Below are 22400 nucleotides of genomic sequence, written 5' to 3' on the forward strand. Positions count from 1 at the left end.
ATTCCTTTGGCGGAAATCGGGATACAACTTTGGCAAAAAACAGCCATGGTGATTAAAGACGAATCAGAAATGATTATTTTAGCAGAAAACGGTTACGCTCAACCATTATTAGATAGGTAGAAGCGGCACTAAATATTTTAGTTACCTATAACTATGGGCTATCACAGCATCACTAAAAGGTATAACCACAGATTATGTATATAATATATATAATACATTTTTATATAATCTGTGGTATAACCATTGATTATAAATTTTGTTTTTTTTATTTATTATAATCATAAAATGTTTCAGCACACATGGTGCTATTACAAGTAATTATTTTTTAACAATTGATTCAATTATACTAGATACATGCATTTTTTACATTGATAGGTTATAAATAGGTACTTGTATTACCTACTAATAGTATTAATCAAATAAATAATATGTATTGACTTATTAAATATAATGTTCAGCAACACCTACCATTAAGTCCTACGCACGCCTATGATTACTATTAGTTATTACTTCGTGTAGAGTAATCTACGTTATTGCGTTTATATTTTAATTTATAGGTGGTAAACTGGTAATTGGCATTAAGTTATGGTACCTACCTTATACCTACGTAAGTAAATTAATGCAACTTGACGATTGACGTGTCAAATACTCAAGTAGGCAACTATACTCACAACTCACGTAGTCACGTGTGCCTGATGTGCAAGTGCCCGATATTGAGTGCCCAGTAGTAATAATAATAATATTAAAGTTATTAATTTATAATTATTATAAAAAAAAAATAGGTAGGTTCATAACTTTTTTATAGTTAATTCTGTTTAATATTTAATACTTTACTATCGCCATCTAGTAATTATTGGAATGTATCAAACAACTGCCATATGTTTTACTATCATAATTTTGATCTCAGAAAACTTATCAATTTATCAGCACAGATGTAATATTATCATTATATTATTAACTTTTTAACTTTTTTTTTTAAATTATTTATTTCCCTTATGAAATTTAGTAAACAAGAAAACTTGACTTATTAGTTATTAGTTATTACATAATTGTTTGATTATGATTATTATATTATATTTAGTATAATTAATGAACTTTCTAGAGCAATGAATTCTTCTAAAGTGTTGAGATTTAGGGCACAGTTAACAAAACTGCATAAAATCAATAGTGTTCCTGTTGGTCGTAGATTTTCTACGGGTTCTCAAAAATTACAACAATACTCAAAGGTTGTTGGGATCGCAGGAGCAGGAATTTTAAGTTTCATAGCATATGGTTTTACATCTGACTTCAAAGTGTATGCCTATTCAAAGAAAGATGTAAGTAAAACCTATTACCATTAATGTATTTCATTAAATTAGTAAGTATTATATAGGTACTTTTGTTGATAGTGCATCTGAAAAACATTTTGTTTTGATACACGCATTCGGGCACAATCATAATCTATAACAGAGTTATTGTACCAAATCATTTTTCATTGAGATAAGATACCTAATTTATTAGAATTACACTTTTATGATTTACCTATATTACATAGGTACCTAGTTTGAAGACACATCATATAATTATTCATAAAATATATAGATACCTATAATGTAAACTAAAATTTTTTAACCTTATACTAAAAAATAACATGACAATGGACATTTTTCATAAATTAATAAATATCTTACTATCAATGGCACTGCCAAACATTAATGTCTAGGAAATAAGGTTAAACCATTGGCCAATTATTGTATATAAAAATATTTTTTAATGGCTATGAAATTACTTTTATTTTATTTCCTTGTTTCCTTGACTGTCAACAATCGATTTAATAATCCACCTCACAGGTATAAACCCCGACTGACAACTACAGTAGATACTATAAAATATTATATAATGTGATATTGTTATATGATATAGATTAGCTCTTAGCTACTTACCTATTTTTATTTATAAGTTGAATAACACATAGTAACGTATTTGAGTAAAAAAAAAAAAAAATATTTCTATGAATATTATGTGATTCTCAATTTTTTAGCCTTTAAAATCCTAAATATGCTAAAAAAAATGTACTAAATTGTAAAGTATACCCTTTTTTTTTTTTTTTTTTTTTATTAGCTATTAGTATACAACTATGACAGCTCGACTATTACAGAGATGATACATAAAACACATTATACATTAAACATTATAATACATATTAAATAATAAAGCCAGCATCCAATATAAAGGTAATTATTAATTTAATGGCGGTAGTAGATTTTGTATTAAGTATGGAGTGGATATTTAAGGGGATATCAAGAGTCTTAAGTTCATTAACTAAAATAATGCGTTTGAGTTGTAGGGCAGGGCAGTCAAGTAGAATATGGGATAAGTCACAAATGCATTCATTCAGGTGAAGAGTACAGAATGGAGAATCATTAAGGCCAAGTTTAAAGGAGTGGCTGGGTAGAAGGTGATGCCCTATGCGTAGCCTATTAAATTGTACTATATATGGTCTATGTAAGTGTAGGTTATTGAACCAGGTTTTTTTAAGGATATTTGGTGTAATATTTCTGTAACTTGAGGCGAATTCAGCAGGTAGATTGTTCCAGAGAGAGAACCAAATATTAGTAGAGTATAGTTTTATAAGAGGTGTGAAGTCAGAATGGGGGAGTTGATAAATGGAAGGAAAGATGAGATTGGATGAAGATTTAGCCAGGTGGTCTGCAACTTCATTACCATATATGCCTGTATGACTAGGAACCCAAAGAAAGTGGATGTTATAGTTAATTTGATTTAATGTAAAAATAAGAGACTTGATGCGAAGAATAAGTGGAGACAGATGAGAGTTAAATGGGTTTGAATTTAAGGCTTGGAGGCACGACATGGAATCTGATACAATTAAGTAATTATTGGGGGGGAAATTTTGGATAAGTTTTAAGGCTTCGGTGATGGCATAGCACTCAGCTGTAAAGGAAGAAGACGTAGGGGGAAGGTTATTGCTAAAGGAGAGTTGTAGATCAGGAATATAAAACGCATATCCAGCGGAGAGAGGGGAGACTGATCCGTCAGTATAAACCGCGATGAAGTTAAGAAAGCGTAAAGTATACCCTTAAAATACAAAAATACCATTATATGCAAAAATATGTAGAATATAATTTTGTTTACACCATCATTAGGTTATGAAACAAATTTTGGTATCAACTAGCTGTCTTTTTGACCAACTAATAAAAATATGCAAATGCTTACAAGTTTTGGCCTTAGTAATACCTAATAACAATATACAAGTTGATTTTATTAGCCAATAAATAAATGTATCACACAAAACTTACATTATTTGTTAGAAAGTTAGATGATGAGCTTTTCATCTAAACTTTACTAGTTAATGTAGAACTACCTTATAAACTTGTATTATTTGTATTTGTCAACAAAAGAAATTTACATTGGTTTTATTTATTGACAAATGACCGTACTGAAGTGTTATAACTTATAACTAATGACTTATGCCTTATTCAAAAAACAATAGTAACAATATTTTATGATAATATCAAAATAAACATATTTGTTCCTATTTGGCTATGCATTGCTATAATGTTGGATTTTTAATGAAAGCATATAAATAAATAAAAAATAACTACTGAAGTTCAATTAATTAAATATTTGTATATACATATACTTATATTTATAAGTATATATATATATATATATATATAGTATATAAATCATTCAATCTACATTAGTACCTACTTAATTTTTCTAAAAGAATTTGTCAAGCTTATTTATTAAATGTATACAATGATTGAATGATGTATGTTTTTTTTTCTATTTAAAGAAATATGGCTTCAACAACTTAGGTTATTAGCCTGACATTAGTTTTTACATGATATTTTCTTAAGATTAGTGTTATGTTTTTTTTTTCTCTATGGCCAATAAGTAGTCAAAATAATGCTAACTTCAATAATTTTTTCAATGCACTCAGAAAAGTTTCGTGCACAAATGCACAATACAATGATTTCATTGAATTCAAATTTAACACGTCCATTACAGTGATTCTCTAGGCACCAAATGTACAGATGAGCGTTACCCACTATACGCTCTTTTTAATTGAACTATTTATGTCTAGTCCATTCATAATTATTTAGTTTCATTTTTTTAAATAATATATTATAAATCAGCAGTTCCCAAACTGCACCGCGAGCACTTTCTAAAAGCACCGCGGTTTTAGGCTCATAAAAAATAATTTAAGACGAATAGATTTTTTTGAAAAAATCATTATTAATGAATAGTCTTATAGTTTATAAGTCTTTCATGGTATTCACAGCAGAACACCGTGGCTATATTTGGTCCAAAAAAGACACCGTGGAAAAAATGTTTGGTACAAATTATTTTCATGAAAAATTGTGTTATAAAGTAATATTGATAAATATTCCAGCTCAAAGAAAATTAGAGATGAAAAATTAAATGCCTTTCGAAAATAATTTTCTGCAAGGTTACTGTTTGCTAGGCTCTTGGTACATTGTTATTTATTATACTAATATAGTAATATATTGTTAAACAATTATTCACCAACATTTTAATATCGCTGCAGAATATTATTTTGTCAGTATAATTTATTTCAACTTAAAACAAAAATTATATATTATATTTTAGTATTGTAAATTATAAGAATAAAATTGAAATTTTTTTTTTTAGTGGTATATGGATAGTTCAATATAATATCTATAACTAAATTTTATGTAGATAAATTCTATGTTTGTTGTTCAAAAGATTTCAAGATATAGATATACTGAAAAGCATGTGCCGTCGGACATACAGCAATCGTAGTTGGAATATTTATAAGTGTTTTTTTTCAAGAGATTTTTCTCGTTCTGTAAGATTTTATGTATTTACACATAATTAAAGATGACGATAACGATATAACAAAATCAGTATGCCACGGGTAACAATTTTTGATTAACCAAGAAAAACAATGACGAAACAGCCGACAAAAATACCCTGTGGTGTCTCACCAACCGGCCATTTATAACACTGATGTTATCTAAACGTGGCCGGTCTACCCCTTTGTTGTTACTTTATTGTTCAATGTTTAGAGCTACTTACATAAATATAGTAAAACACACTAGTAACAACTATTGCGCCCTGCTAGCACATTAATAAAAAAAAAAGTTTGATGTCAAGTTAAACATTTATTGAAGAATGTTTATCTAAATTTTATTTCATGATAAAATTAATTCCATCATAATATATTTATCGATATATATTGTACGTTTTTAATTATGCTAAAACTTGAAAATACTAATAGAGAGTTTGTCTTTTCAATCTTTTATTTATTTATTATTCATCCACAAACAAATGACTATCGATGTACGAATATGCCTGCTTGATAAATTATTCCAAATGGCAAGTATCTATCACTCAGAAAAATGTTTCGTATTTTAAATAAAAAACGTATATAAATTAAAGACAAATGAGTATGATTTCGGGCCTATGATACTAATTCATTAAAATAATTACAAATATTTCATAAAACCAGTTATTTGCGTTGAAAACTTTACCTTACAACTATTATTACTTGGTATCTTAAAATAAAAACTTAAAACAAATGCAGTAAATACCTACAACCTAATCTATTACAAATATTAGAATATTTTTCATGTTATGTTAATATCTATTACTTTTCTTTCTTAGAATTATTATGAGTTTGTTATGTTCTATGACAGTTCGTACCGATCATTTCGTCACCATAAAAAGATAAGTTTATGAACGTCTCGTACCCGGTAAACGCTGTGATAGGCATTTGGGAAACATCAACCATAGGATATTTGGTCCTATGGTTCAAATATACTTATAGCTACCTATCTGACAACTTATGATCGTCATTTAATGTGATATTACAATATATACAATTTAAGTTTTTTTTCACTAAAAACTAATCTATCCTCGTAAAATCTTTATAAAAATTTTTATCACGAATTTACGTCTTCAGCAGCCACGCTTATTACTCATAGACCATAGTTATTAGTTTATTACTATTATATTATTTAATGTTATTTAAGATATTTATCATAATACTATATATATAACAGAAATTCAGTATTTTAGTATTTACAACGTTTGATTTAGTAAATGAGATTACATTTAGTTATGTAAATTATATTTATAAATTAAGAGGATAATTGTTGTCGTTTCTCGTCTTCGTTGAGGGCTTCTTTATTGTTACTCACGTGAGAAATAGAAATTATTCGCACCCCCCCCCCCCCCCTTCCACGCCGCCTCATATAATGTTGGGCCTCTATACTAAATGTTTTTGCTGATCTTCTAACCAAATGTAAACAAATTTCTGGTAACCAAACATCCTATATTAATATTTTCAGGGGACAAGTGTTCATTTTTTTAATGTGAACAAAATGTCCTAGATTCTAGGTATATACTAATATACTTATTTAGATCGATAAAGTGATAACATGTTAAATCTACTAAGTTAAAAAAGCAACACTATAGTCCAGACTAATAATTATACTTCATTTAATAATATTGTACGTTTTGTGGAATATTATATTGCTTTATCTAATTTTTATTAATTTAATGCTTTGTGTCAGTTTTGTAACATATTGACAAGTTATCTTAAATTCTTAACTTTATTAGTTCAAAGATTTAGGTATATTGTCATTATGATTCATTAATAGTCTATATTTAAAAATGAAGAATTTTTTATTGCCTTTAAAATAGTTGTAGGTTTTATATACTTATTATAAGTGACAAAGTCCAATATTTTATAGTGTCAATAATTAATTTAATCTAATAAAAAAAATATTTTATTTTTATTGGCTTTTATATTTATTAAAAAACTATGCATTAGTCAAATATTATTTTATATAGCACGCATAGGTACCGGGGGATTTTTAATTTACCTTTAAAGTCACTTATTAAGGCTCTAACCCAAAAACCAACCCTAGCCCGGTGTAACGATGTAACAAATAGCTTATCGTCATCTCACTGTAACTGACAACTGTAATCATAATATACCTATGTAGTCGCATATTACAAGTAATAATAAAAAGGTAATTTCAAATACTTATGTAGTATTACATAATATATGACACTAGTACCGGAGTACGACATGCTTATTATACGTAATACCTACAATCTATACATGGCTAAATAATGTTTTCCTTGGATAGTTGGATACCATCTAAAATTCGTGAGATCGTAAATATTCATTGTTTTAAATGTTTAAATATGGCTTCGGTCTTTGAGCAATAAAAACAACCCTTTGTTGTTCTCCTTAATAGTCTGTTGTCTTCACAATATCTTTTATTTTAACAGCCCATTAGATTTATTTCCAAGATCATAGTCGTGTGAAACTAAACATCACGTACATTTTGACACCATGATTGATTGTTCAATCAATCGTCGAGCTATGTTTTTTGGTAAAAAAGGGTAAAAGTGTAAAAATGTTTAATTTAAATTGTGTCTTGATAATTTATATACCCTTAATATTATTGTTCTTATCAAGAAGTTTTAACTGTTGAATCTTCTTTATTGCTCTCGTATTTTTTTTCGGCTGAATGTAAATAGCGTTGAAAGGTGTCCGAAACAGCTGTATTTTTTCCGAGAAAGTTTGATAGTCCATCTGTTTTGACGCATTTGTTGACAAACGCTTGGAATGACCCACGTGTGTGAAATAAAATCCATTGGTGAAGAAGGAAGAAATCGATCAATTTCGTTCTTATATTTATTTACAACTAATTTTAAAAATACTTTTTGGGATGATTGTTTGTTATTTTAGCAGCTGCTACAAGGGTCTGTCATCACAGGTTAAGGGTAAACTATACTCAGACATAGATTTTGACCTTTCACAAACCTATTCAATGAATCTAATTTTCTTGATGAATAAATAAATAATATAACATAATATTAATATGGTAAATCAAAGATGATATTCGACCTAACTACCCTAACTTCTGGACAATCGTCACTTACTTAAATAAGGATTACTTTCATTATAAGACTTTTTATAATTGGTCACCTGTTGATAAAAAAAACTATTTATTTATCTCAGCAAAAATGATTTTAAACCTTTAAAATATTACTAAATGTTTACAATTATGTATTATAGTTATAAAATATAAAGATTTTAGGTACAATAATAATAACAAATTGTAATGTTTTATACTTTACAATAATATTGTATTTAAATATGTCTTATTTTCTTGTAATTCACAAGTAATACATTAAACAATTATAAAAGTAAAATAAATTGTAAATATAAATATGCGTACGAATTGTTTTAATACGTTCTATTAAAATAAAAGGTATATGCGTTACTACTTACTTGTGTAATATGTTTTGTTCAATTTGATTTGTATATGTATATTCAGTGGCGTGGCGAGGTAAAAGTTACATGTGGGCGAAGTAGACTTAAAGAGGCCCTTTTAAAAATTTTTTTAACTTCTGTCATATTTCTCTATGGTTAATTATAAAACCCTATAGAACGCGAGGCCCTTTGAGGTGTGAGGCCGTGGGCAATGGCCCACACCGCCCACGCCTAGCGCCGCCACTGTGTATATTAGATCATCATCAAGTTTTAAAAAGTAAGAAGCACCTACTGTATAGGATAGGTACTATGGAGGCTACGTCCTGAGAAAATAGTGCATTTTGGAATACTTATATATTATATATTAAAAGTTACTTAAGAATAGTAATATCAATAAAATTATCTGATATCCGCTAGATAATATTCTTTCTTTTAAATTTTATAAGAGGTAAATTCACTCTAATTTTAGAAATAACAGAGTAAAATTGTTTGTTGAGAACGTACAATTTGCCATGTTGAACGTTTATAAGACAGAGAAAACAAATGCCCGTATGACGTTCCTCTCCTAATGCTTCTATACGAAAAGATTTGGGTCTTTTGGTTTATCAAATAATTAATATTAACTATAATATTCACTCGTAATACCTATGTATTTTCATTGAAATCAATCCATGTACAAGAAAATATTATGAAACATGTAGAAATTTAAAATATAATTCGTTGAAGTAATTTGAAGATAATGTAATGATATACATTTTAATGTTAATTTTTTCTTCTAACTATAACAGGTAGAAAATGTGTAATGTATGATAAATAATATAATACATGTAAAAAAAAAACTGTAATTGTATTTAATAGTAATTAATAATTATGATCTTAAATAATTTATTTTCCAATTATTATTCATACAACACTATCCAACACAATATACCTAGTTACTTTTTAGTTACCTGTTAATATTATATGTAGATTATTGTTGATTTTCAAATCGGTAAAATTATACAATATAACAAAAAATATGTAAAAACAATTTTAGAATTTGATTATTATTTCACAATTACAATTTATTTACATTATACAGAGAGAAAATGATGAATATCTAAGCGGTCTGCACTTGACATCACGTGAGAAACGTTTTATCAAGTTCGCTTCAGTTGAATATCATGGACAACTTTATATGACTCCGCAAGACTTTTTGGAATCATTCGTTGACGAGCAACCTAGAGGTACAAAAAAACTTATTATTTCACTTAAATTTAAATATAGTCTATACTGATACTATAAAATTAAAGAGTTTGTGTGTTTGGAATGTTTTGTCTGTCATTATGCTGTACCATGAATTTAAAAAAAAATCTTAATCGCGCAGTATGAAATTTAAAACTTAAAAATAGTAGGTATAAATATTTAAAAATGTCATGATGTATATAGAAAATAATAATATAATATATGTAATGGTGAAAAGTTTTAAGTTCTTATGATTAATATCTTTTAAACAAAACATAATAATAACTATAAGTACATTTGTTGGAGGAAAATCTGTTATTTTTCGTAAATTTTAGTTGTATATTATTTACTGTATACCTATTCACTAAAACATGCATATATAATATAGGTTAAGTACACATTTAATTTCTAAATTTGTGTTTTTTTCTAGCTCGGCTTCAGAGGCACTTGATGGTAGATAAGGACTTGGATGAAATTCGAAATAAAGTGCCTGAGCTAAAAAATGGATCTTCACAACTTTTTCGAACACTCAGAGACAAAGGAATAATTTCGTATACAGAATATTTGTTTTTATTATCCGTGTTAACCAGTAAGTAGATCAAAATTCAATTCGGCTTCGTAGTATCTTTTATACTAACTGTGAGTTTAAAACCGTTTGCAGAACCACAGAGTGGATTTCGTATAGCATTTAATATGTTTGATACGGATGGTAACCATAGGGTTGACAAAAACGAATTTCTGGTGGTAAGAATAATATTATTGCACATATACCATAACCACCAAAATTATTAATTATTATACGTAATATAGTACCCAAAAGTATTTTATTTTTAATAATACAGTAATACAAAGATTAAACTAATTCAGGTTTTAATTTTTCAATTGATTTCAAATAAATTATCTACAAAATGTAATTAAATTATATTATTATGTTATAATAATCAGTGATCGGAGTCTTACTGTATTTTTGAAACATTGAGTTATACCATCCTGCATGTTTTCACCATTTTCATTTATATATTTTCACTTTTATCATTTCTGGACGTAACTATACTTTCCTTATAGTGGTTTAACGTTCATATTGCATGCACTGATATAGATATGTATTTTATCTTACTATCATAGTATACAGTTAAAATGATATACGTATTGCCTTTATCAATAAACTAGAATAATATATTTTTTCACCCTAGTATAGCTAATTGAAATGAGTTCAATGCCTCAATTGTATACCTTTTTCAATTTAGTTCTTTTGCATTTGAATATAAATCTCATACCTAGTTTATTCGATTTTATTAGACAAATTGACTACAAACAACAATACATAAGTTAAGTGATTCGAATTTATTTATTTTATCATGCAGGTAACTATATGTCTATATCTGAATCAAGCGACAGAACGTTGTTCAATCGTACAATAAATATAAAGGTTTATTGTTCAATGTTTTATTGTTCTCACTAAATATTTATCGTTTAAAAAAAAAAATATATTGGGTTTTTTAATGTCGCTGTTCACATTACTTTTATTTTATTATTTATTTTATGTTTTATCAGATAACACGGCTCCTAGCTGGAAAACCAGCCTTCAGAATAGATCTTAATAAACATGCTAAAGAAATTGTGAGTGAGTTGTCTATATAATATGGTTATTATTTACTATACTTTTTAAATACGGATAATAGGGTGGCATCTGGTTAAGAGTACTTAGTGGTAGTCACGGTTGAATATGCCGCGATTCATCGTATAGTATAGTACCTAAATAAAAAATCTGAAAGAAACCTTTAAGGAATTTACAACTAATCTATTCGTTGTGGAACATCTAGTATATACATAAAATTATATTAAGATCGCATATTCGCATATCACATAATATCATTATTATTATTAAACAATAATTACACTTAATTTATAATTATTATTACTGCCGAAATATTTTACGTATGCATGTTAGCCTATACTAATGGTGTTTATTATTCTACTGAAAAGGTAAACATGGAAAATTAGAAATAAGTTTAAAAAATATCGAGTCGAATCCAAAATAAATAATTTACTAATTTAAGAGTTTAAAATAAACGTAACAACTTACTATATATTAACAATTAAAAATAGTAAGTATGTGTGTCTTTTTTTCTTAATGGAAAAATAGATTGCTTGATCAGCTATATGATGAGCTATAGTAGGTTAGTTACCTATACACAGTTGTTCTATACTAAAAAATAGTTAAAACGTTAGAATTTCGTAAATTTAATTTTATAACTCATTACATTCAGATAAAGTATTTATAATACCATTGATTATAAATACTAGTATTTATAATCAATGATAATACTTATATTATGAGTTATGACTTATTTTAATAATAGAATACTAATTTCTTCTTATCACAAATTTTGTATTTTGTAATCAATTATTATTATATACCTAACTGAATGACAGCAAATTATACCAAATATTAAAAGCATGAAGTTATATTTTGTAAATTACGTGAAAAAAATAATGAAAATAAAAACCAAATTTGTTCATAATTCTAAGCTACCTAATTTTTATTAATTTTTTAAAAATGTTTTGGAGGTTCCTACACCAATTTCAATTAAAATAGCGTTGTGACTGGTGGGTTATCAAGATGTGTAAGGGAAGGTTAGGTTAGGAATGGTTGGATGTGTTTTCGTGAAATGGTTTATAAAGACAATACATAATATAGTGTATGACTAGTGAATGAATAGTTAGAATTTTGAGGTCAGAGTGAAGGGAGACAGGGAGAGATTTCTAACGTACCAGGGGACATTTGTAATGATATTAGTGAGGCAAATTAAATTTACAGGAATGATTGAAATATTTTAAAGTTTGATGTTTTACCCTACATCAGAATTCCGTAGGTCATCGATGGGTGAATAATTTGTTTGTAGATATTATATATATATATAGAGAGAGAGTATAATATTGAGTGGAAGATTTGATTTGAGGAAGTGCCTATGTTGTTTTTGAAAATTATATCGTTATTTTGATTCTTGGGGGAATTGTCGTACTATTAATTAATAGCAATCTATATTTTTAGTTCCATTTTCTGAAGCTGATTTTTTTCATATAAATTACGTAAAAATATAAAATAATCAATCAATATGTAATTTGTTTATAATCATTTACATTTTTAAGTTAAGAAAATTAAATACTACTCTGTTTGGTACTCCACTCATCTTAAATTTAAATGCGTACAGGTAATAAAAAGTTATCAATGTTCTATAAACCATATTCATAAAAAAAATTAGACAAAAAGTAAATAAATACCATGATTTTTTTGTTGTCTGTACTTTGTGTTGCCTGGGTAACTGGAACGTTAATTTTGATTTCTCTTACTCACTATATAAATGTCGTTTCTATTTATATTGTATTAACTGAACAAATATCATCCCTATATATTACAATAACAAAGAATAAAGAACACACATCACTTTTCCCCACTACGGCACTACCTAAACAATTGGTATTCGTCTTGTTGCATGCCTGCATATATCTGTTCGTGGTTCGTCGACGTAATTTGTACGCTTTTAATAACAAAATTTATAATAAACCTAAACAGACTAAACTATTAATATGTGATTGTATAATATACTAGAATAATACGTATAGGTACATACAATTTACTAAGTGGATTATTGGACGCATGTATATAGTTACAATAGTAATACCTGTCTAATTAATTATACTTACGACTATAATATGGTGCTTTACAAACTAATAAGCATATAGCATATGAGTATAAAATATTTTATTTTACATTTATATGGTATTTAAATATTAAGTATCGTATTCAATAGGGTACATTTAGTTAAAATATTAAAATTATGTTTATAAATTATGTATTTAAATAAAATAGTTGTTGGCATAATATGTAGTTACGTTGTACCAAGTCTACTATTTAAGCTAAAAATTATTAAAATATTGAAAATCAGAAAATTTATATTATGGAAGAATACTTTCAGAACCCACGGACTAGGTACCTAAAATCCACGGTTCCCATATGTACGTAAAGGAATATTTGGGAAAACCAAAGCTCTATATTTTATAATTTTATTAATAAAGTGGGTAAGACTAACTACTTAACATTCAATAATTGAACAAGTTCAACTTGGATAATTGCTCCATTATAATGGATGGGCTGGTTATAATAATGGTCTCTCTCACATAAGATATTTCCATGAAGTACAAACAATTGTAAATCTCGATATAAATCAGGATTTTTTTGATACTATAACAACTAAATACCTAAAAGTGCAATAATAATTAAGTTTATGTAGCGTCTTTTATGATTAAAAATAGTTGTAACGAAAATTGTGTGCATGGCACAACCCCAGAATTGCTTCTGAGGTTTTATGTTGTATTTAAATAAGTTTCTTTATAAATGTTTGAAATTTAAAAAATGTAAATTTATAGCCGTTATAACCTAACAGTGTGTCCCGAAACAATGATGATACCTATCTAAATTCTGGTTTTGTAATAAGACTTACAGAAATAAGAACTACAATTATTTCATTTTTTAATTAATGTTTTGGTAAAAAATTAAAAAAAATACATTTTTTAATTTAATTATTTCCAGAAAAATTGACCATAGTAATTTTGTAGAGTTTATTTTTCTGAAAATATTAACGTTTCAAAATTTTATTTTCATTAATTTCCTGATTTTTTTATTTTTTTTTAGTATCGAGAAAAATTTCGAAATATTTAACACCGTAATGTTATCAAACATGTGACCCGCCGCGCCGTTCGCATTCCCATACGGCCGGATGCCGGTCGAATACTTTTCATGTTCCTAAATCCTAATAGTTATAATCATATTTTATTTCTTCAAAACTAGAAAAAATATTAAAAATCACATTGAATTAGTTTGAATGACGATGTATGAATCTTAAAAATATAATCATTGTGCTTCGAGAACTATAAATTCACCTGTTGCACATATCCATTCTACCCTTAAAAAAAAAAATGTATATTATATTTGTGAATTGATAATACATTCTTATGAATTAAGACGGCACAGCGTCGCCATAAATTTGTCTACCCTATTATCCGGCAAAGTAAAATTAAACAATAATGTAAATTGTGACAAACTGGTGAGAGGTACAAAATGTTACGTGGCTTAAAAATTGAATGGGTGCTTCGATGTATAAATGTGATATTGCAGTTATCCCAATTATCTACGAAACAAGCCGCTGTCGTTCAACGGGTGCCGGATGAAGATTCAAACATCATTAACCGCGCTGCTGATGATTTGGTCGGTTTTATTTTTTTGTTTACGTATTTATTTGCTTTGCTTTCTACACACACACACATCACACTTGTGTCTATAATGTGTAAATTTTATGTTTGCGTGTTGCGCTTACGACTTTTTTCATTTATCCAGAAAATATTTTTTGTTTAATAAACATACTGTACACAATTTTGATTCTATACACTACACTACTATACTCACTTAATAATACTAACACAATAATTTGTGCACGAATGACATTTGACGTTTGATTTTAGATGGAAAAAATCTTCAGCCAGTCTTGGAAGGACAAACACGGCGTGGAAGATGGCAAGTCCGACACAAACAAAATAGACGCTGACGATTTTGTGGACGACGCTCAGGGACTACAAAAAAAGCATTTGGTTGACACTACGTTGATCGTCCATTTTTTCGGCAAAAAGGGAGACAACGTATTACTGTACGAAGACTTCAGAAAGTAATAATTATTCAATGATTAATATGTATTATATTTTACACCGTCGCCGCGTTGTGCGTAATAAAATCCAAACTGTTGGTATTTTTTATAAGATGAGATGACAGGCTTTAAGCAGTTTAAATTCGTTCTCTTCGTAGGTTAGGTTAGGTACACATGTACCTATGTATACAATAATCCTCCCGCGGTTTATTCGTATTTCAATCGGACGCTATTCTGCCGGTTCTGTATAAAAATAAGTTAGTTCATGATCGAGATGTTTTGAAATATACTTCCTCCGAATAAAACAGTTGTGGAAGTTTTTTTGTGGTTGTGGTGGGGGGAGGGGGGGGTATAAATTATTTCATCATATTTTTAATTTTTTAGCTTAAATTATTTGCTCATTATATATTTTACACTACTACACTTGGTATAGATTTTCATAAAAACAATTTTAAAACACGTGAAAAATCACTCTGCATATGTTATCGAGTAGACCATTACTATGTACGAATCACGAATGTATTACATTTGAATTCTATGATAAATCACACGAAAATCATTATGAGCAGATTATATGTGTGTCTATATATATTTAATTTATTGATGTAAATATTCAGTACCTTGAACATTTTCCTTCAAGTAAAAAAGAAGACTCGAGGATAATGTTCTTATCCAAAATTTGATTATGGATCGATTTGCTATGTCACATGTTTGTAAGATTGAGACGACAAACAAATACGAAATATGGATATTAAACTCTTAAATACCTAATCATATAACTTATAATATGTGGAATTTATATGGTATAATAGTCATAAAGATATGATTTATATTTTTTGTTAGTTTTATGGAAAACCTACAAACTGAAGTACTTGAAATGGAGTTCCAACAGTTTGCCAAAGGAGGAGACACCATAAGTGAAATGGATTTTGCCAAAATATTATTAAGATACACTCACTTGGATACGGATCTGTAAGTTTTTTAAATTAATTTTATGCACTATTATGTATGATTTTATAAGTTGGACACTTGGATATTTATATTTACAATAGGTGTGATACATACCTAGACCGATTGTTGGAGAGAATCAAAATGGACAAAGGCATTCCACCAGGCATTTCATTTGACGAGTTTAAAGTTTTTTGTCAATTCTTAAATAATTTGGAGGACTTTACTATAGCTATGAGAATGTATACACTGGCCGATCACCCAATATCTAAAGGTAATATATTTTAGCATAAAGTAATAAGTAATAAAGTAATAACATATTTGTATCTGAATAACATAAACAGTTAATACAAATATGAAATGCTGAGGTGCTAGAAATCACTTAATATACTAATTAATATTAATTACATATTTCACAAACTATTAAATAGTATAATTTTAGAAGTTGTGGAATTTTTTTAATCTGTTTGTATTGTAAAAAATATACTTATTATATTACAGTTTAAACAAAAATATTGTCAATTTTTTATTACTTTAGAAACTCAGTTAAAATGCACTTGTTTAATACCGATCATAATTTAGATGAAGAGACTCCAATACAATAATATTTTTATTTAATTTACAGATGAATTTCATAGGGCTGTTAAGATATGTACAGGAACCAGTTTGAGCAAGCATCTTGTGCATACTGTGTTCGCCATATTTGACGAGGATGGTGATGGTCAATTGAGTTATAGAGAATTTATTGCCATTATGAAAGACCGGCTGAATAGAGGATTCAAGGTACCAATGTGCTATAATATTTCATTATACCATTTATAATTGTTTTAAAAATATCAAAATTAAATTGATTCAATTTAGGTACTTTTTTCAATGACTTGAGACGAATTCTTATTATTATAAGTCCATGACATATTTTTTTATAAATAGTGCTATTGCTGAATTAAAAATTCCAGTATGATTTAATGAACATTTATTACAATAAATATTGGATAATTATACAACTATTATATACTATTTAATAAATTAAAATATGTGTTTTAATAATTTATATTGGCACTTTGTTTTAGTCATACACCAAAAATGAAGGATGGGATGCATTCAAAATTTGTTTGAAACATGAAATTAAAACTCCTAATTAATAATAAACTTTAGGTTGAATTAAGTTTCATTTAATTAAATGTTTGTGTCTCTTTTTAATTACTTGAGTAACTTATTTGTTTTTAATCCATAAATACTTACAATAGATACTTAAATTAAATTTTTTCATTGATATGACTAATGAAAAACTACATTTCAAAAGAAATATAACACAAATAAATTGTATTAAGAACACTAAACGAAATCAAATTTTTTATGTATAAAAGTACAGATTATTGTTAATTGCATAGGAAAATATATTACACATGCTTGTTTTTTTTTTATAAGTACAATATTCATTATTAATAGGATACAGTTTGTACATCCACTTATATATTTGTCATTTGTCATAATTGTTTATATAATTAAATATTTTTATTATAGTTATAAGCATTTGTATTAAAAATAAATAAATATTTCTAACTTATATTGACATATACAATACTCTTATTAATTTTAGAAGGCCATTGATTAGCTGAATACTTGAATAACGTATCTTAACATCCAGGAAGAATACTGCAACACACATTTAAAATTTTATTGAATACAATATAAATATAAAATCAACATATAACAAATTTATGTTTAACTGAATTTGTCAAAAGCATTCAAATTCATCTTAGACTATTCTAATAACACAATATTGTTCAAATGGAAAGAATTATTTAAAAAAATACTTGATAAACATTACTTTATCTATGTCCATTTTATAAATTGTAATCAATTGCTGCCTGTTTGCATTAATGAATTGTGATGTGAATGTATAACATACAACCTAATCTTTTCATTAATTTTTATCAGCAGACTTGTGACCATTCTAAAATGGGCCTAATCGTAATTTTTTTTTTTTATTAAGTATTTAAAAATAAAAGCATGTACCATCACTGTATTTCCAAAATGTTTTTAACTTAAATAAATATTTAGACTTACCGAACAAAATCTCCAGTTGGATTTGCAAATTTGTTTCGTACCAAAAAATTTGACAAGATACTAGCAACTTTTTCCGGATCATCTTCTTGTACAGCATGTCCAACTCTAGGTAATACTTGCATTTCAAATTTACCTAATGGTGTAAAATAAAATAAAATATTTTCTAATTGATGAACAATTCAGAATAATACAAATAGACATTTAATTAACTTTTACTATGAGTGATCATTCATTAACACAATATTATGTTACCTTGCATTTGACCAACAGTCAAGTCTTTGTCCATGCGATCAATATTAGCCAGTAATAATAATTTTTGCGCATGTATTGATAAAAATTTTTTAGAAAGTCCTTGAAACCATCCAGGCCAATGTTTTTCTGTCTTACACAAATCAATTCTCCATGTGTAATTACCCAATGATATTTCATTCTGGAAAACATAAATTCATATAAATTAACATACATGTACCTACAATATTATTATTCACTAGTTTAGTTCATTAATTTTACGATATACAGTATGCAATTGTATTTTTAATGTTGGAACTAGAAAATTTCATTCAGTTGTTAGGTTTGCCATGTCCGTTTATATTTAGCGAAATGTAAACAGACACTGACCCAACGGCTGAATGCAATTTGTTGATCCCAATGTTATATATAGAATGGCTTATCTGTATTTTATAAAATTAATGGTTAGTTATACTGACAGAAAATGAAGATGCGCCAAATTCTTCATCTTCTATAATAGAATCAATTGAATATTGGGATTCTGAGACAGCTTCTGTTAATACCGGAGTCTCAATTATTGGTTCTTCAAATTCATCTGTACCAAGTTTACCAGTGGCAGTACTAAAACCATAATAATTAGTGATGTTTAAGTAAAAGTTAATGTATATTATACAATTACTTTTTTATCTGTCCTGGAATAGAAACTCTGGCAGATTCTTCGTTTTTTATATGACCATTCCCCATTCTAAATTTGCAAACAATTACAAGATACATACAATTAACACTAAGAAGGTATAGCTTTCTATTAATAACTTTTGAAAATGTGTAGAGTTAATATAATATAAATATATAATTAAGCTAAATATTAATTAAATATAAATTTGCTATGTTACGTGTTGGTAGTCTGAGACAACAAATACGGGTGTTGCGCCCTCTTAAATCTAAATCTTAAACATGATATATTATGTACATACCCCCATGAAATTGCATCTGTTAAACTTTTAAACGATTTTGGACGACTTCTTAAAAAACTTTGCATACTAGTTAATGATTCCATTGCTGAACCTTCAACTACATCGATAACAACCAAACCAATAATTGGCAAATCTGATTCTGCTGTAGAAGCAATATTTACAGCAATAGCTCCTCCGAGACTATGACCCATTAAGACTATTGATGGCATTTTGTCTGGATATGATTTACGTAGTAAACTTATGATATCACTGCAATACATTTTAATAAATTCAGTTAAAATATTCTAAACATAAATTTTAATATATTTCAAAATATAGCACCTAGTAAAAGTTGTCATGGATAAATCATTATCGTCTGTTGTAAATGAATTCCCATGTCCTCGAAGATCAATTGCTAAAACTTGGCATTCGCATTGTTTTACTAAATGTTTCTAAAAAAAAAAATTTACATTACAGCCATTTGAAATACTTGAGCACAATTTAATATAAAATAATAATGTTGTATTAAATATTAAATTATAAATCATGTTAATATCTAGATAAGTTTGAGTCATAGATTAAAATTGTTTTCTTGTTTGAGTAGTAAAAGAATTTAATTGTGTTTTCTATTATTAATACATATTAGATGAAGAGTTGAAGAAAACAAGTTATAACTTTATGAAATGTCATTTAGGTGGGTTAATTTTTCAAAGCAATCACAAGAATACGTCTTAGTATACTCACTAACATTAAAGTTGTTAACAAAATTAAGTATTTAAAGACTAAATTAATGTGTTTGCATTGCTTAATGTTTACATGCATATCTACATAATATATAAACACTGTACACAAAAAAAAAATAGGAACATAATTACATAAAACTGATAAAACTAACATCAATTTAAAACTACCAAATGATGATATATGAATAAATTATGAGAATGCTTACAGAAAAAAGAGACCATGTGAGGGCATTAAATCCTCCACCGTGAAGCAAAACAATCAGCACAGATTCAACATTGCCCAGAGAGTAGGTTGCAAACTTGTTTCCATCAATGTCAACAAAGCGTTTGTGTTCAAAATACTCACTCCAAGATATGGGAGTTAACTCTTCATATGAACGATTCAATCTAAAACAACCAAGCATATCCATTGTTAATACACTAATGATAAAATATAGCTACATTTCGTTTTACACTTCATACACATACCTAGTTTTCCTCTGAGGCGGTTTTTTAAAGTTTCCTCCGAGTAGCCCAAATTTACCAATATGAGACATGGCGAACTGTAAGTACCTAGCTATGAATCTGTATTGACTTTATTGGTGTATTTTTCTTTTACATGTCTTGAGCAACGACAAATATTGATGTGTTTTCTTTTTTTTAGGGTATTGGTCCAGTGAATCTAAGTAACAAAAAGTAGAAGTTCTACAGAAAAATCTTTCGTATGAATGAGAAATGGACTCCTGACACTCCTGTGCAGTTTATACACTATAAGCACAGTAAACAATTCCGTTTCAACATCTAAGTTAGTCAAACTCAAACAATCAAATCCTATCCTATCAATTCTATCACTATATACTATCAACGTACATAAAAAAAAACATAGATAATGTATTATCTATATAAAAAAAAGAATATACACATGACGGTCGTTATCACTGGTAAACACTTTGAGTGAATCTTAGATCATATACATGATCTAAGGAGTGAATAATATAGGGTAAATCGCTATCATATTAATTATTATTGTATTATATTTTGATAAACTAAGTTAATAGGTCAAAGTCCTACACCCATATGGACTTATAGACTTATAGTAGACCCCTAGGGATTGTGTACGTTACTGACGTTACTGTTATCCTTCTTCTTCTTTGGGGTTTACTAAATATTGACTATTATTATGGGTCATACCATTTGAATGCCCGAAACACCCGTGGAAATTATGTTTTAAATTCTGAGGGGAAAGATGAACGTATTTATTTTACAATGGCGTGTTTATTATTTATTCTCATGTTGTGTCAGTCATCTCTTTTTATAGTTATAAAAATTATAAGATTTTAATTTTCGATGGTGGTATCTGGTAGAAAATGTTATCTGGTTAGTACTTCGGACTACTTTGAGGCCTTGGGGGGACAAAAGTTCAAAGTTCTCTGTAGTTTTGGAACAGATGATATTGAATTGAGTCCAGTTTGTTATCTTAATATCTTTGAATTGAGTCCGTATAGTTAAAATGTCATAACTGCCTGTACCTACCTACTTACTAGAAAGAAAACCAGTAACGCTATTAAAAAGAAAGCTGTGGATGATATTTCTGAACGGCCATCAAATATTTTAAATTACGAGTTTAAAAATGGTGACATTTCAACTCTCACAACAGACGAAGTTATTTTTATATTAGAAAATTCGATAGTAGGATTTTCAATAAAAATCAATTTAGATGTTTTGTGTGATATAATATGTAAAGATATATATATATATATATATATATATATATATATATTGGCGGGGCTGATCTAAATCTTAAAACATATATTATGTACATATTATTAAAACATCATAAAATGTGTCTAGATAAATCAAAATTGAATTTATAGTAGAATTGTATATCTGTTACGGGCAAAGTATAAAGTCAGGCATTGTGCACAATGTGACCCGGCACAATGACCCAATGCCTAATTTTCATGGGCAAAGTTGGAATAAGTTAACATTACCTGGACACTGTAGATTAAATATATTAAAAATTGAATAAAACATTTTACAGAATACTTAAAAAAATTGTTTTTCGCAGACATTTTCACTTACATCACTTTTTTTTCGTCTTTCTCGTTTATGTTTTCGATGACATCTCCGACCACAGCCTAGAGGTTTTTCTAAGTCTTCCTCTGATTTTAAAGTATGGAGGTACAGAATATGAACACAGATAATATCTTTAAATTTTATAAGAGGTCAAATTCACTTTAATTTTGAAACTAACGGGGCTAAACTGTACGAC

The 22400-nt window shown here is 27.6% G+C and overlaps 2 protein-coding genes across 4 annotated transcripts; one reads left to right on the forward strand and one right to left on the reverse strand.

The window, feature by feature from the left end:
- Window positions 1-977: 977 nt before the first annotated feature.
- MICU3 (Mitochondrial calcium uptake 3) lies at window positions 978-18334 on the forward strand. 3 transcript variants are annotated; one of them, XM_089222773.1, is made up of 11 exons: window positions 978-1316; window positions 9363-9507; window positions 9936-10094; window positions 10167-10249; window positions 11060-11125; window positions 14685-14774; window positions 15029-15228; window positions 16051-16179; window positions 16260-16429; window positions 16781-16938; window positions 17226-18334. In XM_089222773.1, exons 1-11 carry the CDS (start codon window positions 1107-1109, stop codon window positions 17295-17297), a joined length of 1482 nt encoding a protein of 493 aa, XP_089078899.1. In that variant the 5' UTR covers window positions 978-1106; the 3' UTR covers window positions 17298-18334. The 3 variants fall into 3 exon arrangements, with proteins under 3 accessions (XP_089078899.1, XP_089078900.1, XP_089078901.1); XM_089222774.1 differs by lacking the exon at window positions 14685-14774; XM_089222775.1 differs by lacking the exons at window positions 11060-11125; window positions 14685-14774.
- On the reverse strand, window positions 17112-20985 carry LOC107168183 (protein phosphatase methylesterase 1). The gene is made up of 9 exons (XM_015517501.2): window positions 20618-20985; window positions 20356-20536; window positions 19749-19858; window positions 19428-19676; window positions 19133-19198; window positions 18933-19074; window positions 18478-18655; window positions 18226-18358; window positions 17112-17811 (listed from the first exon to the last, which is right to left on the reverse strand). Exons 1-9 carry the CDS (start codon window positions 20683-20685, stop codon window positions 17793-17795), a joined length of 1146 nt encoding a protein of 381 aa, XP_015372987.2. The 5' UTR covers window positions 20686-20985; the 3' UTR covers window positions 17112-17792.
- Between the last annotated feature and the right edge of the window lie 1415 nt (window positions 20986-22400).

Source organism: Diuraphis noxia, unplaced genomic scaffold, assembly GCF_037042655.1.
Source record: "Diuraphis noxia isolate RWA-SAM2 unplaced genomic scaffold, SU_Dnox_SAM2 contig0003, whole genome shotgun sequence".
NCBI lineage: Eukaryota > Metazoa > Arthropoda > Insecta > Hemiptera > Aphididae > Diuraphis > Diuraphis noxia.

Coding starts and splice junctions, on each gene's coding strand:
- MICU3 (XM_089222773.1), top strand. CDS start 1,107: ATGAATTCTTCTAAAGTGTTGAGATTTAGGGCACAGTTAACAAAACTG. Junction 11,126..14,684: donor ATAAACATGCTAAAGAAATT/GTGAGTGAGTTG, acceptor GTGATATTGCAG/TTATCCCAATTATCTACGAA. Junction 15,229..16,050: donor CTGTACGAAGACTTCAGAAA/GTAATAATTATT, acceptor ATTTTTTGTTAG/TTTTATGGAAAACCTACAAA.
- LOC107168183 (XM_015517501.2), bottom strand. CDS start 20,685: ATGTCTCATATTGGTAAATTTGGGCTACTCGGAGGAAACTTTAAAAAA. Junction 20,537..20,617: donor CCGCCTCAGAGGAAAACTAG/GTATGTGTATGA, acceptor TGGTTGTTTTAG/ATTGAATCGTTCATATGAAG. Junction 19,859..20,355: donor TCACATGGTCTCTTTTTTCT/GTAAGCATTCTC, acceptor TTTTTTTTTTAG/AAACATTTAGTAAAACAATG.